Below are 18,560 nucleotides of genomic sequence, written 5' to 3' on the forward strand. Positions count from 1 at the left end.
AGATCCACAAGCGGGCGGCATTAGCCACATTGCGCTGCTTGTGCTGATTTTTAGTGCCGGAAGCTGTTCACACTGAAAAATCAATACAAGAGGCACCAAGCTGTGTGACAGAGGGCGCTTCTCGTTGTGTTTATTTTGCTGCTGCTCCAGTAGATTTTCTACTTGTGCGGCAGCTTTCTCACCGCGAACGGTTGCGACTACCCGTGACTGCCTGGTTAGGGAAATGTCCTCTTGTGCCCTCCTCGTGACCGAAAATCATGCTAGGGAATGCCAAATCTTGCTCGTGCTCGCCAACTTATCCTAGGTGTGCCGCACACGAGAAAAAACTCCACAGAGCGGAATTTATCACCTACCCCTATTTGATACACATGTTCCCTCCCACACCCGTTACAATGCCACAGTGGGACCTTAATTTGGTCCTAACATTTCTCATGTATACTGCCTTAGAGCCAATGCACAGTTGTTGCATCTTCTGACCCAAAAGACTGTTTTCCTCAAAGTGATCACTTCAGCTCATAGCTTGAGTGAGTTCCAGGCTCTCTCACTGCAGTTGCCCTACACAATCTTTTTTACGGACAAACTGATGCTGGGAGCCAAGGTGGTCTTCTTGTCAAATGTTGTGACTCCTTTCCACATTGGGCAATCCATCATCCTGCTGATGATCTTTGCCTTGACTCACTCCTCAAAGCAAGAGAAGAAGCTCCATTGACTGGGCCCCAACAATAGTTTTAAGTGTTTACATTGATTGCTCCAATGACCAGCTTGTGAACGACCTGCTTTTTGTGGGGTTCTCTGGGGCACAGAAAGAAAAAGCAGTGACGGAAAGGGCTCTATCAAGGTGGATAGTACTTTGCATTAAGATTCGGGTTGCTCTTGCCAAAAAGTAGCCTCCGGAGGAACAGAGGACCCATTTCATCAAGGCCGCCCTCACTGCGGCGGCAAGCAGGGTGCCAGTTCTTGACATCTTCCAAACTGCCACATGGGCATTGAAGCACACATTCACCAAGCACTACTGTCTTGACAGCCAAGTTTGACGAGAAGTGCACTTCACCCGTTCAGTCCTACAATGCTTTTTGGTTTGATCCCACTCCACAGACCCTTCTTCTTGGGAGGTACTGCTTTGGTATCTGTTCAGAAGGTGAGAAATCTGTGGTTAGAAGTATCCAGCAGAGGAATAAGTTACTTTCCCAAGGTAATACTCTTTCTGGTGGAGTCTCTGTCAATCAGATTTCTTGCTGCACTCCTTACTCCCCATGCCGTGGACTGCTCTCCTTTCACCATCTAAAAAGCTGCATGCTGGGACCGCTAATCATTTTGTATCCCTCTTCTAAGGAAGCAGAAAGAGTAATAGAAGAAACTTGCTCTGGGTGGCGCTTTTATGTGACTACGCTCTATCACTTACGTGGTGGAACAAAGCCAACACTGAGACACACAGTGCCACCTAGTGTGGGAAAACTGCTTTGGAACCTTTCTGGACCTAGTCTGGCACCTGGGGAAGATTCTAAAGGTGAAGAATCTGCAGTTAGATAGAGTATCCACCTAAAAGTGTTACCAAAAGTAAATAACTCGTTCTTCACAAACACTCTCTGAGTCACAGTCACACTCTCACAAACAAAATCAAATCTTTAATAAGCTTGTTTTAGCAGGATAGTGATTGTAAGGAAAGCCACAGCACTACCACTAGTCTATCCACTTTACCTGCATCCTCAACTTCTCCTTCCAAGAGGAATGATTCTCATCCAACAATAGTGACATATTGGCAAAGAACTTAATAGATGGCATCAGCAGCAACCCACTAACAAACCGTCCTTCCATAAAAAAGCTACTCCAACTAAATTGTTTGGTGACAAATACAACATTGTTGTTGTACTGACACTAGGCATAATATTCATCACACAAACCTTTTTGGGAAAAGGTAGGGCTCCAATACTGCATGAAGCTGTTCCATCTGGATATATTGGCATTACACACAACATCAGGATCAGGAAAGAATTGAGGCTGCCTGGCTTGCTACTGTCTTTAAAGACACCTCAACAATCACCAATATGGAAGATAACAAGGCAAGATAGTGAAATCTGTCCTACTATATGCAAATCCAGCCCCAATTTTGTACAGACCTCCACCCAACAACGGAGCCTTTCCAGATGTTTTCTTGGATGCAGTCTTAGATCTGTCAACAACACTTTACAATATAGCTATACTTGTTGACCTAAACATTTGGTTTGATAAACCAAATATGCCTCAACCAAAAGCCACTGTATCAAGATTAAATTCATAGAACTTACAAACTAGCCACAAAACCCACACATTAATTCATCCTTTGGTTGTCATCTTCTCCTGCCAGGAACTAATCACTGCTAAATTAATTTCATGAGTTACGGAGACCTACCATCACCACCTTTTAAAATAAAATCTGAAATAAAATAACTGTATCTCTCCATACCAAAGCAACTTACTGACAGCAAAACTAAATAAACAGGCAGGAGTCGAAATCTCAACTAACCACAAACACACAATTAGAGACAATAAAATCAGTAGAGAAAATCAATGAATGGATGACCACAGGTTTTAATAAATAAATCTCAACAAGACATTCAAAGCAAGGCAAAAAGAAAGATAAAGCTGTTTGGATGAATGAAAAGTTTAAAGATAAAAAGACAAATCTCAAAATTTTAACAAAACTGATAAAAATCCAAGGACCCTCAGAACAAAATTCATATATGCAGACACAACAGAATATACAAATAATACATAAAAAAGCCCAAACAATCCATGACTGAAGCAGGATAGACAATGCAAAATGCCTGTCCAAGGAACTCTCCAAAATGTATTAGAATTTCACAATCCTGAAATCAGTCACATTTCAAGCCAATCTTCACAAGATTTCTATAGTAAGCTAGCAACACATTACTTAACCAAAGCCAACACATTGGATTTATATCTAGTAATCCAGAAAAGCAACTGCCCCCCAATTTGACAACCAAAAACCATCACAGCAGAAAAACACTCTCCATCTATTTGATCTTTCAAGAAAATTACAACCTCTCAATTTGAGGGTCAGGTACAAGCCACCAGCCCAGCTTGCTCCCCTTCAGACCCCTGCCCACTACTAATTTTCAGAAAGATTTTTCTATCAACATCTGCAGCTGCCCCAGTCAGAAATATTTTCAATAAACCATTAAACACAGAGCTATTCCCAGAGGGACTCAAGAAAGCGCATGTACACCCAGTACTTACGAAAAACATCTAAGACTAACAATTACAAACCAATATCCAATGGACCTTTCCTTGGCAAACTTATGGAATGTGCAGCATTTTTCAAGATCTCTAAATTTATATATGTAAATCATCTACTCTATCTGGCAAACAGATTTCTACAAGGAAGAGGGACAGAATCAAACATAATTGCAATTTGGGGTGACCTAAAAACACAGTTGACAAAAATGGTGTAGCAGCATTTCTACTTCTATATCTTTATGCAGCTTTTGACATAGTAGACCACACTAACGACAATCTAAGACTCAAAGAAGTGAGTATAGATGGCATCATTCTTACTTGGATTTCTTTGTGCCTACTCAATAAGTCCCTCATGATTTGTATATACACTTTTTCATCAAATTCTTTAAGCATAAAACAGAGGTTCCTCAAGGATCTATCATCTCACTTCAACTTTTCAACATCTACATGAAACCACCACCAGACCTTATCAACATGCTACACCTGTGTGGATGACACACAGATAATTCTTAAATTGTAAAACCCTAAAGACATTGTGAAATAACAAATCTACAACTGCTTTATAGCTGAAGGTCAGTGGATGACGTGGAATCACCTTAAAAAAAACAGTACACTGGCCTGAATGAAAGAGCTGTGATCTGCTAGCTAGCCAGATGTACTGAGACATCCCCTCAAAATAGCAAAAATAAATACCAGATTTTTGAATTATTTTCGAATCTGCCATTTCCATGTGTAGTTGACAGTATTCAACCATTTAACCTGTCTAAATCAACTGTCTGCACAATGAAAACAATTTTTCCTTGTCTTGGATTTGCTCAAAAGGTACAAGCAAGAACTGCATCCCACCTCTCTAATCTGGATTAGGCTAACAGATTATACCATGACACCCCATTCCCAACCATGAGAAAGCTGCAAATAATTCAGACTTGAGCAGTAAGACTACTTCTGAATGTAAATATGTGAACTTGCAACTCTCACATCCTGAAGTTTTTTTTCAGGGTATGTGTTTGGCTGCATCATTTCACATATCTCTATGCAGCATGCTATCTGTGGATAGGCACTTGGGCACCCCAGATGATAATATACAAATACTACAGTACAATATGCTATGCCACACACAAAAATATTGGTTTTTTTCTACAGTTTTACATCCTCAGTTTGCATGGTATCTCAGAAAGCCTCCACTATATTCCAAAAACCATGTATAAAAAATTGACCTTAACTTAAAACCGGCGACTGTTTCTTTTTTCTTCCTTTCTATCAACTCACTCTCTCTATAACCTCCTTCCTCTGAATGCCTTACTCTCTCTGTGTGTAGCACACTGTAAGCAGCATGCCTGTCTTACTACTGTATATTATTGTATGTCTGCAATTTTCCCACACCTCACCTCATAGATCACAGCCTCCTTCTTTGAAACCATAACACTGCAGATTTACTATACCAGATCTCCTCTATTATATCAAATCTCCCCAGCAGCCACATGCATACACTCACATACCCTCTCTTTTAACTCCTACTAATTTGATCTACCACAAAGAAATTGGAGTAAATGCAGGGAATGGTTTTCTTGATAGCACAAGACCAATTCCAATAACAACAAAACAATAATCACTGGATTGACAAGTGACCTTGGATTCTGAGTACCGTGCTACATGCCATAAAGGGCCTCAGCAGGGAAAGCAAGAACTATATAAATGCTACAACAATACTGTAGTTCCTGTTTCCCGAAAAAGGTCAGAGGCCTGAGGCCAGTTCTGGATCTCTCCCTTCTGAACCTCTTCATCTGGCAAGATAAGTCCAAAATGCTATCATTGAAGAAGTTGACCTTGCTCACCTGTTGACCTTGAACTCAGGAGATTGGTCTCTGGATCTCCTGGATGCCTATTTTCATTGTCCAATCCTTCTATGTGGGGTTTATGGTTTGGTCCCAACATTTTCAGTTTGTGGTCCAGCCTTTCCAACTGAAGAAAGCCCCATGCATCTTTACAAAGGTGCTGGAAGTCTGGGCAGATTCTCTACAGATACCAGAATCCATGAGCATATGTACTTGGATGAATACCTGGCAAGTATGGAGTCCCCCATACAATGTCAGTGTCCAATAGCTCTTCTCCACAACATGGGCTTTCCGATCAAAGTCTAAAAGTCCCATGTCACTCCTGCACAAAGGCTGACATTTATTTGGGTGGAGCTCCGCACAACTCTTATGAACGCATTTCCTCCTACACAGAGAATCATTGTGATTCAGGCGATTATTTCACCGTGTCTGACTTAAGCTCAGGTCCCGGCCCTGCAGGTCTTACACTCCCTAGGCATAATGGTCTCTTACTATTAGTGCCTCATGCTAGGAAAAGGGCCTTTAGTGGTGTCTGAGGAGGCAGCGGTTGCAACATAAAGGGAGTCTTTGGGATCAGGTGCAGGTCTTCCAGTCATTGCATCAAAATCTGCACTGGTGGATAAACCCTTTCAACCTCCTGAGGGGTTGCCCTTTTAGCCCCTGCTAGTTCAAACTATCATGCGCTGGAGTGTTCGTCTGGGTGACAGGATGGCATGGGCTCTTTGGTCCTTTTTGACGGCAAGCCTACACATAATTGTGCTCAAGCTGCAGGCAGTATGTCTTGCCCTGAAAGCCTGACTCCCTTCCATTTGAGGGGAAGTTGGGGGATTGTCCAAACTCTACCAGACAACACTATCACCGTCCATTATAGCAACAGACAAGGTAGGCTGGGGTCATAGACCCTATGGTCAGAGGTGATTTGCCGATAGAAGTGGGCGTAGCAACAAGGAATCATCCCAATGGCAGCTCACATGGAACTTTCTCTCAATGTATGATGGTTGCTCTCAGTTGGCCCTTGCTGGAGGATCAGGAATAGGAGCTACCCTGAAGTGGCAGAGGCAATCCTGTCCAGCTTGGGGTTCCTGTTCATGGGTCTCTTCACCATAGTCCAGAACAGTAAGTGCCATCAGTTTTGTACCATAGACTTACTGTCTGGTGGTCTGTTAAGGGATGTCACAATGGATTTTTCATCTAATTACAGATGTATTGTTAGCAAAAATATGGGTGCTCTATTACAGGACCTTAAAACAAGTAGTCTTTGGGCAAACCAAATTCCTCCATGAGCAAAGCCATATCACCCATATTGGAGTTCAGGGCAGTCATGCTTGCTGTGAAGGCATTCTAATGACTGATTGCTCATCATCACATCCGATAGACAATATTACTAATCGTTATTACATAAGGAAAAAACTGTTGCAGGAAGCTCAGCTACTATGGCACTGAGTTTCTATCTAGATACTGAATCACTCAAACAAAAAAACATGTACCAGGGCTCCAGATCTGCATGACGGGTGCCTTAAGGACAGCCACAAAGGGTAGCTGGACATTAGGCAATTACAATTGATATTTTAGTGGGTGAGCATGCCTGCTCTAGAATTATTCATCACACCATAAAATGTCAAATACCAAACTTTCACAAGAAGCTAGTGGTTTACTGGGACTCAGGGAGATGGGCTTTCAGTTCCTTGGTCAAAGCAATTTGTGTACAACTTTCCTCTGGTTTCCCTGACCGTGAGGGTCGTTTGGAAACTAAAGTGAGAAACATACAAAATCATCCTCATCACATCAGCATGGGTAGGCAGTTCTGGTGCACAGTCCTCTGAAATTTGTCAGTAGAGACCCTAGTCAGATTCACAGCAGACCCTTATCTCCAGTCTAAGAATGAGGGCCGAGTTCTTCATTACAGTCCAGTTTCCCTTCAGATAACTGCCTCACTGCTTACAAAACCTAAGCCTGATTTAGATCTTGGTGGACGGGTTACTCCGTCACAACTGTGAGGGATATCCCGCCTGCCAAAATATAAATCCCACAGGACATAATAGGATTTATATTTCGGCAGATGGGATATCCGTCACCATTGTGTCGGAGTAACCCGTCCACCGAGATCTAAATCAGGCCTGAGTCCGGTCTCCTTAACATTCCAGTAAGCAGTCGAAGGATTCTTTACATGGCCAGAGCAATCTTTACTATCAAAATCTCCTCTCTGAAAATGAAATGCTTCTGCATATTGGCAGCTGTAAGGAACATTTACCTGTTTACAGTACATTCTCATTAAATCTTATCTTGCCCTCTTCACTTGGCTGAATCAGGCCTAAAGCGTCTCTATTCGAGTCCACTTGGCTTCTCTATCTAGATACCTAAGAACACCGAAGTGTCAGCTACTCTTCATAAGTAGAGTATTAAGGAATTAATTGAAGGCCTTTGTAGCACATGCTCTCAGGTAGCAAAAAATCCACTGAGCTTGGAGCTTAATACTGCTTCAGGCTCGAGCCTGGCTCATGCTGTCAGTGGCTAGCCCACCTCTAATTACAAGTAAGACATCTTGCTCTGCTCGGCACTCATTCTCTTAGGACTGGCCAGACTTCAGCTGTGCCGGACATGCACACAACTAAAACAAAAAATATTTTTCAGTTGTAAAAATCAAATCCTACATAACTCCTACATCAATATGGCTAAAATCACAACTAATATTACTCTTTAATAAAAACTAAAGTGGAAATGTAGACTGTGATAGGCTGTATACACACAGTGCCCATTCCGAGCAAGCACCTCTAATAATTTGAGAAGTTGACACCCTTCCCACCATGCACGAGGAACTATTACACTGTTGATGGATTCAAAGAGCCTACCAATAACAGTGAACTAGGATTACAGGTAAATAACATTTCCTTCCAGGAAGTGTTTATTCTCCACACTACCTGAGAAGCATCCCATTTATGACAACCCTTTTTCAAACCAGGATGCTCACCGTGTAGCTGCACACACCTGGGCAACACAATATGGGATACGCAATGCCTGACCTTGATATGGTCACTGAGTTGAGGTGCTTTTGAATAAAAGTTTGTCATAAGTGAAATATTTGAACAGAGTATTATGAATGTAGAAGATATATTCCTCTGCTTCCTACCCTTACACAGGTAGTTTTTCAAATCAAGCCAAACAGTGGTTTATGAAGACCATAGCCTGCTTTTACAGTTGCTTTTCAGGGCTGCTTTGCTCTCGTGGTCTATTTTAAAAAAAAATCTCAATGAGTGTCTTGCCTCTACTTCATCCACCATGCCCTACAGAAAACCTGTGGGTGACTTTGCAAGTGATGTTGTAATTCTGTCCCAATATAGCTTCTATTAGGAAAAGATTGCTGAGTAAATGAACACACCTTTGAATGCCTGTCAGTACTACTGATCTGGGGTGAACACAGGTCTACTGATGTACTAGATGGGACATTCAAAATGATTATTGGAGCACCCTACTCTAATCAAGATTAAGAAGTACTTTTCTCGGCCACTGCCATGGGAGCCATCCATGGTCAATAAATGAGCCTCCTATGCACTGTCAATCACTGAAGAAACATTAGAAAAGGCAATAGGTCTTGCTTTAATGTGCTAATACATGTATTTGTGTGTACTTGCGTTTGCGTACGTTAGCACATTAGAGGCATACTTATTGACTTTAATGATGTTTCTTTGCTTCTTATCTTTTATACATCCATCATTTTAAGAGCTGTAATGTCTGACTGGGCTCACTCTTTCTGCACCTTCTGACAAAAAATAAAAACCCGTCTGCCAATATGAGTAGCTGCAATCAGTATGCACGGGAGGAAGGCAACTGTTCCTTACAGTCAAGACCATATACTTCAAAATGGAGTTTAAACCTATATATGGTACCCATTAATTTACTGGGCAAAGGAATAACCGCCAAGACTCTCCACGTGTGAAAAAATGCACACCCTATGTGATGGTAAATGGCTGCAAATATAAGATACTTGTAAACACTAGGAAAATGGTATAAAAGAGGAAGGAAATCATGCAGCACAAAGAATCAACTCTCTTTGCTGAACTTTTGAATTCATAGTAAAATCTAAGCAAGCAAAAGATCCAGCGATACTAAAGTCTAAATGTCAATACATTAGAAGTGGAAGTCTGACCAGCAGACCATCTATCAGCAGTTCTGTTGTTGTAACATGTATAGGTAATGATAGTCTGAAGTACACTTTCGAGGATGCTGCAAGTGACAATCAGAAAGTTGTCATTTGTGTTTCTAGGCTGGCACTCTCCTGCTTCATTATTATCTGTTGATAGGGCTGTGAACGTTGACTTTCATTCTGTTCTGGTTTGTTACGTTTTGAAGCTACAAAGTTTGGACTGTGACAGTTGGTCTTCTCTGAAACAGCGGCCTTAATTCCTTCTTGAGTGATGCTGGGAGTCCAGATCAAAGTATAAGTAAATGTTGTTTAACTACAACGGGCATAGTTGTTCCATCACAACCTCATTCTTAGAAGTCCATGCAGGTCAACACTTTCGGACCGATTCACTAAAACCTTTATGAGTGCGTGAACGACTACTACAGGAGTACTCTTTATACGTACCCTTTGTGATCAGCCAGAAACCCCCAACTCCCTATTAGAATAAATATCAAGAGGTCACAGTCCTTTCTTTTGGTACTAGGTGTAATTAATACTCAGTGAATATTGACATTTTATTCACATTTTAGACGTTTTGGGGCCAGTTCCTGAAGGCATGTAAGAATAGGTGAAAGAGTACTGCAGGAGTACATTAGGTACTCAAAAATACTTTTGTGGAAAGGCTCCAATATTCATATCCCCTAGACCAGTATTATCTTACGTTGACCAAAAGGGTGGACCCATGCCACATTTTCAGGATAATGGTTGACTATTTAAGTTTCTTCATTAGTTGTAAATTTATCTTACCATATTGAAAATCTGAAGTGGATCTTCTGTTCTGAACCTTCCTGAAGACCTAGCTATTCAGCTAATAACTGGACGCTCGCAGCGCCTGTATACCCTCACGGTTGACAAGAAGCACTCTACAAATCTACAGGTTGATTGATTGATCTGCCCCTCCTGAACCTACAAAATAATCTACACCACCTTAAAGTGATCTATCTCCTCCCCCGCCTCAAGTCCATTTTAACAATTGACTGAATATTGCAGAGAAGGTTTTTCTCAGGATCTCCACCCTCTATTATGTTTCTCTGCAGAATAACATTAGTGAGCTAACCGCCTCTTCTCCCCATTCAGGTCTGGGCCCCTGCTGGTTCCTCACCTCAGATACAAAAAAATAAATTTCATATATGAAAAATGTTCTTTGTTGTCCAAATTAATGGTAAGAATTATATTTTCACTGCAATAACCCTTCCCATGAATGCTTAGTAAATATAGCATCCTGCAAAGCTCACCAAGAATGCTGAAAGGAAGTCAAATACTACAATGCCTGCAGTGTCACAGCTTGCTTGGTATTCTGAGGGACTTTTTTTCAAATGCCTGAAGTGTCAGATGGAGCAGACAGGCAGTGTTTGAAAAACAACAGTAGTAGGATGCAGTTTTTGGGCTTGACTAGGAGAATAGAAAATGTTTGCACATATATAAAACCGCCTTCTAATTTTAACAACACATTTATTATAATATGTCCATGTGCAACACTTGCACAGGTTTTAGAGTGTCTTGAAATCTAGCTCATCTGACAACATTAAAATCATCATTCAGTTATTTTTGGTGCTAAATTTCTCTGTCTTTCTATCTGCCTAACTTTCTAACTGCTTACTGACAAGAACGAGCGAACTCCACTTCATAATTGAAGTGGATGAGATGCTTTGCATTACAGAGGCCGGAATGGGGCCTCTGTAACACCCCATCCCGGTGCTGGAGGGAGTGAGGTGTGGTGTGCTGATATGTGGGTAAAGACCCAAGACAAGGATAGGGGGAAGAAATTGGGAGAAGGGAGATATAAACCTAGAATTCATGGTGGCATTTTAGGAGAAGTTGCAACAAACCTAGAGTTAGTGGTGTTTAGCGAAGAGAGAAGCACTCTGAGTTAGAGCGGTTTTTGTTTGGGTGTGTTGCATGAGCTCAAATTTGTAAGGAGTTCAATTATTGCTATTGGGAATGGTGGTGATTGCCAAGCAATGTAAAAGGTTACAGTTGGTGGGGCTATGGTGTGATGAATTACCCCAGAATCCACGCAAGAGGGTCTGATCATTCATGCTGATACTTTTATCTCAAAGGTACCCTGCAGCAACTGATTTCCCATACAATGGTGCACTGGGCCCAGGAATCCTTTATTCAGAACCCTGAGCTGGTCCGAGTGATGTTTAGTCTCCTGCACCGGTTATATGACGGTATCGGAGAGCTTATTCGCGCCATGCCCAAGGCCTATACCATCAATGGTGTGTCGGTGGAGGATACTATGAACTTGCTGGAGAGTTTGGGGCAGATTCGATCGCTGCTCATCGTCCAGATGGGACCAGAGGAAGAGAACCTCATGATACAGAGCATTGGGTAATAAGCAAGAAGCTTTGTCTAGCCTTTTCGCTAAATCATATGTACACATGATTTTTGACATGCAGCAAATTAGAATTGAGGTTATTTTGCATTACTGAGATCCCTGTGGTACTTGTATACCTCATTAGAAACTAGCATGGCTTCTTACTATTCCCTTTCGCCTAAACTCCCTTTCAAACAGTTGTTTGAATGCACCTTCATCTTGACTGTAAAGAGCCCATTTTATTATAGCTTGGGTTCCACACAACCTACCAATACATCTCAGTTCTGATTTAATATAATATTGCAATCTCCACCCAACTGAGCCAGTGAACTATAATCCTTGACATAAGCATCTTTTCTTGTCCAGAACAGTTACTCACACATACATTTTCATTCACCTAACACAGGCCCAAAGTGTTGACTGCTTTGCTACAGCACTGTATCCCATCTACCACCACCATTCCCTGTTTTAAAGAGTCAGGTATTCCTCCCAACGTTACATGAAGCTAGGTGACATCCGATTGAGTTTATCAGTGCACTAACTACTTTTCATCATTTGCTCCCCCTCTAGGAATATAATGAACAATAAAGTCTTCTATCAGCACCCAAATCTTATGAGAGCACTGGGTATGCATGAGACTGTCATGGAAGTAATGGTGAATGTCCTGGGAGGCGGAGAATCTAAGGTAATCTTTTGTGATTTCCTACTCAGCACTATACAAAAATCCTCAAGTATCATAAAACAGTGAACTGGTGGGCATTCACAAGCTTCACTTCCGTTCTGGAGTGATCCCTGCCCTTTCCAAGCCTAAAACCGTTACTTTATTTTGGTGTATAATTATACTGGTGGCTTCATGCTGAGTGTGATGACTAGATGTGTGAGAATCATTCCGTGTTTGAGTTCAGGATTATGCTAGAAGAGCAGAAAAAAACCGGGAAAAAAACACTAAAATCAGAGAAAACATGGGAGTTGAATTATTGTAGCTCGAACCAGTACGTTTTTAGTGTCTTAAGTGCTGTGTAGCTATTTCCCAGGTGTTTTGAGGAAGGTTTTTCGATTCTCTTGTGGCCATAATTGAAAAGGTCATATCAACAAATATTTTGGTTCAGGTTTACCTATGGATCTTAAGGCTCTTTATGGTCTATATAGATTGAATCTGCCATTTCGAAAATCAGGGGCTATGTTGTGCAGGATGCGATGAACTGTGACCATGGCCTAGAAGAGAACTTGCCTCCTTACAGATAACTAATGTAACTGGTACAAAATTGGTGGATATGTTGTCATCTCGTCTGGTAGTTGACACGTTGGCATTTTGGATTGCCTGGAGGCATTTCAAAGAGTTATAAGCCATCCACAGGTAAGAAGAGTTCTCATATTCAAAACGAGATAGAACTAATGCTTGGATTATCAACACCTACTAGGGATGATCTATAAAGGGGGAGTCTGTTTGACCAACTTTAGAATCCAGAAATAGGTTTTGACCGCTCAAGCTACCTACTGCTTCAGAGATAACTCCGATTTTATGTAATTGCACACATTCATACGCGGGGAAGTGAACTGGCTCCAGTACCTTTCCTCTCTCTCCCATTTGATACTTGTGGGTACCAAAAATACTTACCAGAAAAGGATTTCCTTTGTCTGGCACAAGTGCCTGTGCTGGTTTCAGTCCTATGACCAAATTTGGGAAGTACAAGGGAAAAGGTGACCCACCTATGGTATGTTCAAAATAAAAATGGATATAGGCCAACCTGGCATCATCTATCATGCGCTATGAAAATAGGGACCCATAGTATTCCTTTTTATGGGTCACTAGCGTCTCAAGATGTTCCTTCTTATGGGTCAGAAAATGATTCAGTAGAGTGAGATGGAAGACTTCCAGATAGTCGAGCAAGCCTCTGGCCTGAAGATTTTGGTATTTAGCCAAAAATTTAAATCGCACTGGAGGATTGTATGATTAAATGTTAGTAAACAATTTCCAGTATCACTCAAAAGGGCGATGGTGTCATTAACCAGCGTTTGTAGGATAGTAAACCAAAAGAAACTTGATCAGAGTAAGCACCTGGTCAAATTGGCATACCTTCTGCCATTATGGCCCCCGTTGGGGACGCTTCAGACCATTCAGAGTGCCTTGCAAAACTATGTGTGGGCGGGCCAATGATCCCGAATGCGCCAAGAGCTTAGCTGGCAGACTTCAGGGCGTTGCAGATTCGGTTCATGGGGGAGTGGTCGCGCCCGGAATCGGAAAAGAAATGGCTCTTTATGGACAGGGCATTAGCCGGAACATCACTGTGGAAAATCCTGTTCCTGGGCAGACCACATCGGCCTCCCAGTCTCTGTCCACTATCACGTCACCTACACTCCGAATCTGGGCCTTTCGTCATTCCCCTCCCTGCTTTTGGGATTAAAAGAGGCGGCTTTCCGGGAGTGGCTGAAGCCGGCATGTAGGTCGGTGGTTCACTTCTCTGATGAGGAAGGCCCCATTCCATTCAGTACCCTAAAGGCAGAAAATGCTATACCAGAGAGTGAAAGATTCCGATACACACAGGTCAGGCACTGTGTGATGCAGCCAGAGATTAAAGAGGCAGCTCAACGCCCCCTGACGACATTTGAGAGGTGGCTTCTAAGTAAACAATCAGACCAGCACTTAGTATCAGAACTATATAAGTTACTGTTGGATGGAGTCCTAGACGGAAGTCTCCAGCCCAGTTGCGCCAGGAACTGGGTTGGGAACTCTCCCTTCAGGAATGGCAGGATATTTATTATCGGGTAAGACACATGGCAACCAATGCATCTAGCATAGAAACCGCAACAAAAATTGCTGCGTATTGGTAGTTCATACCGGAACGCCTTCATTATTATTTTATTTTTTTTAAATCTGCTTTTATTGATTTAAAATAATTTTCCATCTTGTTGAAAGGTAAAATGCATCGTATAAAGTCAACCATACCTTGAACCATTTAGCAATAGCAAATAAATATGCCGGTGGACTAGAAATAGAACAAACGTACATGTCGATGACAGTATTGGCCTAGTTATAAGCTGAACCTCGACAGGATACGTCATCATACATTAGTGACATGGTTCCATTAGTATGGTGTACAGAGTCTTCTCAGATTCTTCAGGATACATATGTGCACAGATGTTAAAGATAAAGACACAAAAAAGGGCAAAACTCAAAACCAATATCCAAGAACATCAGCATAGTCCGATTTTTGGATGTGCATTCCTCGCCATGTCCCCCCTGCTTCCCCCCCGCTCCTGTCGTCCCGTGGCTCCACGCTGGCAGACACCTCCACCCAGAGACCTTAGCGATGTCCGCCCTGGGCGCCAGATGGTGCACGTGTGCCTATATGGCGTTGCAAATTACCTTTGGTGGCTTATTCATCACCGGAACGCCTTCATAGAGGGAACCCGGAACTGAGTGAGAAATGTTGGAGATGTGGTGAGGCCACCGGGACAATCATACATATTTTATGGGAGTGCTCTAAGTTAACTCACTTCTGCACTTTATGTTCTTCTGCAAATTTTATTTAGTTCCACGGAAATATTTCCTGGTCCCTATTCTAAAGAAACTGAATTTTAGACAAGCTTGCCCAGCCCTCTTGTATTTACAATTACTGAATGAGGATTGTATATTTTTTGTCGTGGGTTATTTAAAATCTATAATGAAATCAAGGGCTTGTATGGATGTATAACGTGGGAGTTGTTGCTTCTTTGTGTAGATAACAGCATGTTGGCCCCCCTTCAGGGTGTAAAATGAAAAGCAGGCCTATTTTATTTTTTCTATGATGTTTTATGGGATGTTTGTTCCTTATGAATTAGTAGCTTTGCACATCCCGATCTTTCTGGCCCCTTTCTTTTAATAACGCAAAATATCCTGGAGTGGGTTTGTTTTTTATGTCGTGTTTTAACATGCCTGATTTTATGTATATGTTGATTTGTAACTTTTATGGTTGACCTTGTGTAACCGAATAAAGTTTAATTTGATTTGAACTCACTTCTGGGACGAACTCCTCGAGGAGATTGACCTTCGTTTCAACACTCAAATCCCCCGATTCCCGGCATATGTAGTACATGGGCCTACCCAACCTGTTGACGCACCCACTTAAATCAAAAAGAGGCAGACACATCGCACTGGCTCTAGGGGCGGCCCACCAAACAATATTGGCCCTATGGGGCACATATAGAACCCCGACCAAACTAGGGTGGCTCCATTGCATTTGGCAATTGCAGGGAATGGAAAGGCTATCATGGACACTGAAAGAACAGGGAGATTATTTTAGGGAGGTCTGGTGCCCATTTATCATCATTGTGTCCCAGGAATTTGCAGAGATTACCTGCTCTAAAAATCTCAAATTGATACACCTGACTGAATCATAGCATTGTACTACCTAGGAGATTATTGCAGATATTTCAGATATATGTCAAGAGTGGTGCATTAGCTTCATGAATACCCAGGGGAGGTAGGGATGACAGGAGGGGGGGATTAGGGGTAAATTTCCTTTTTTGTTATAAATTGCAGGAATACCTGAGAGTGGCAGAATGTTGATGCTGCGTTGGCGACTATGTAGATTGCAATTAATGCTCTGTGTTGCAACAATAAAAATTAATTAAAAAAGGTATACCTAGATATCACCATTAAACAAGTGCGTGTGCTTAGTTTTTGTCAATGCCAAGAAAGGTTTAAATATTGTCTTCTCCAGTCTCCTACCCGATTCTGTTCTCCCAGTCTTCACAGAGAATCAAGTAATAGGGGGTACTAATTCATCTAACAGCGGGCTTGAGAAGGGGTTAAACCATGTCTAAGTAGTACAACACAGGTGCAAGTCCAAATGTTTACACAGATCAAAATTTCCAGCCGGTACATTACATAAAATAGCTTTGGATGTTACTGGATTTAATAACTCTTTAAAATCTCAAGCTGTTTATAAAGCACAGATTACCGACATTTTAAAATATGACAATATGTTCTTTTTTAAGTGGTCTGTGAGGGTTGGTGGAATTAGTCTGTCAATAGACTCTTAATTGAGTAAGTCGGATCGACTGTAAACTATTAGGGAGTCAGGAGGAATACCTAATGGGTCATGTCCAAGCCCCCAGAATAAGTCCTGATAAAGAACTGCACAGTGACTGGCGGCTTTGGGAGCAGATGGGCTCAGAAAGGTCTACTTTTGACAGTTTCGCGCCATACCCGTCTCTATAGGTCCGGAAATGGCAATACATGCACAACTAGTGTGCACCGCCCACGTCCTGGTCCCTTCCAAGATGGCCGCTGTGCTCTGCACAGCTCAGGAAGTCAAATTTGGGAATTCAATCCAGATTTTATAAGACAGGTGTGAAGTGTTCCTTACTTCAGGTTTCCTTGCAGTCTGATTTTGTATATGTTGTAACTTGCCATTTAGCATCTTGGGATGATCCCACTGCAAAAGTCCAACCAGTTTATGGCTAGTGATCTTGTTAAAAATTTGAAGGAAAGGGTATATGGCAACTGGATTACCCAATACCAAATGGACCCTTCGTTTTAATATTGCATAACGAGGAACAATCTGAATCTTAACTTTACATTTTATACGAAGCCTATGTTTACAAATCCATGGGCAAAATGTACTTGTTATTTCAACTTTTTTTAAATAGAGCGACCAATCTCAGAGCTAGCTTGCATAATTATTTTCAGAAACTCATAGTTTCACACCTGGTGGCATAAAGTGATATTATGTTTCTGATGGATACTGCAGATTCCTCCCCATTAGAATATCCCTGCTGACAGACTGGAACTGGAGAATTTTAACAGCAGTGCTACCGCGTGCTGGACGTTGACATTGTGTAAGTATGTTGGCTTCGCGCGTCTCTGGAAATGAAGAGGCCGAGTTTCATATAAGTGCCGCCCTGACGCTGATTGTCATTTCTTTCTTTCCAGTCCTTCCAATGTGGATCTAGAGCTTCAGTTCCTATTTTGCTGTTCCTTACATGCCAAATTCAGCCAGTGTGGTAGGGACTAATGTCCCCTCTGAAAACTACAGGCTTCAACACATGCTGAGACCACAGGAATCTGATGTCAGTCACAGACCAACACAAGGGTTGCCTTTGGTGCCGGGGCTCATTTTAGAACTGTAAGTTATGTGCCAAACAAAAGAAGAGGTCGCAATGGAAGCACAAACCTTGATCCTGCTCCAGGTCATGGCTGCGATCTCGGTCCTGGTCATAGGGATGTTCTGATGAATAATCCTTTCCCTGCTCAAAGTCTTCAGGTAAATCACAATCTGATAGAGACTTCTAGACTCAGATTCCTTAGCGTAGAATATTCCCCAGGGATCAGACTGGATCCAGAATTTTTTGAGCAACCCACTTACATGCTGGTATGGTGATGTCATTTGGCTCCAAAGGGCGTCATTGGTGTCGTTTGCGCCAGAAGTGACATGCGTGGTGCCGATATAGGCACCACCCCAGCGACCTGACCTAAGTTCCTTCTCTTGCATGCCATCAGCGCAGATCCGGACCCTCCCAGTGTCCTGACCTTAGTTCCTTATTTATACGCCATCAGCTCAGATCTGAATGAGCTCCTTTCAGTCATTTTTTCACTTGATTTTTTCGTTTTGTCAAAGACTAGCATGCCGTCTTATTGCTTTGTAATGTCCCTGAAGAAACCCAACGGGTTCAAGCCTTGTGGACTCTGTCATCGACAAATGGCAGTGGTGGACCCCCACTTTGTGTGTCTGGAGAGTGACCACGACTCTGCAGCTTGCGCGAAGTGCCAGACCATGACCCCCAAGGTTCTCCGCAGGTAGGCCATGAAGCTCTTGGCTGCTCTCCATGCGACTTCATGCTGTTTCAGGTCCCATTCATGAGGGAGGTCTCAGGACCGCACCCAGAGTCCCTTGCATCGTTTCTTGTTGCGACCCTGGACGTCTTCAGGTAAGTATCATTAAGAGCCAAAGAAGTTGAAGCGTTCTTCGACTTCTTCACATCACTCCCACACTTCGGACGACAC

General features: G+C 42.2%; 1 protein-coding gene across 5 annotated transcripts in view; it reads left to right on the forward strand.

The window, feature by feature from the left end:
• The window catches only part of RYR1 (ryanodine receptor 1), a 1,245,571-nt gene that overhangs the window by 490,031 nt on the left and 736,980 nt on the right, over nt 1-18,560 (forward strand). For all 5 annotated transcript variants that reach the window (XM_085625233.1, XM_085625235.1, XM_085625236.1 and 2 more), the window contains exons 39-40: nt 11,313-11,586; nt 12,143-12,257. In XM_085625233.1, coding sequence (XP_085481359.1) covers nt 11,313-11,586; nt 12,143-12,257 — 389 coding nt within the window. The remainder of the gene's footprint in view (nt 1-11,312; nt 11,587-12,142; nt 12,258-18,560) is intronic.

Source organism: Triturus cristatus, chromosome 9 (genome assembly GCF_964204655.1).
Source record: "Triturus cristatus chromosome 9, aTriCri1.1, whole genome shotgun sequence".
Classification (NCBI taxonomy): Eukaryota; Metazoa; Chordata; class Amphibia; order Caudata; family Salamandridae; genus Triturus; species Triturus cristatus.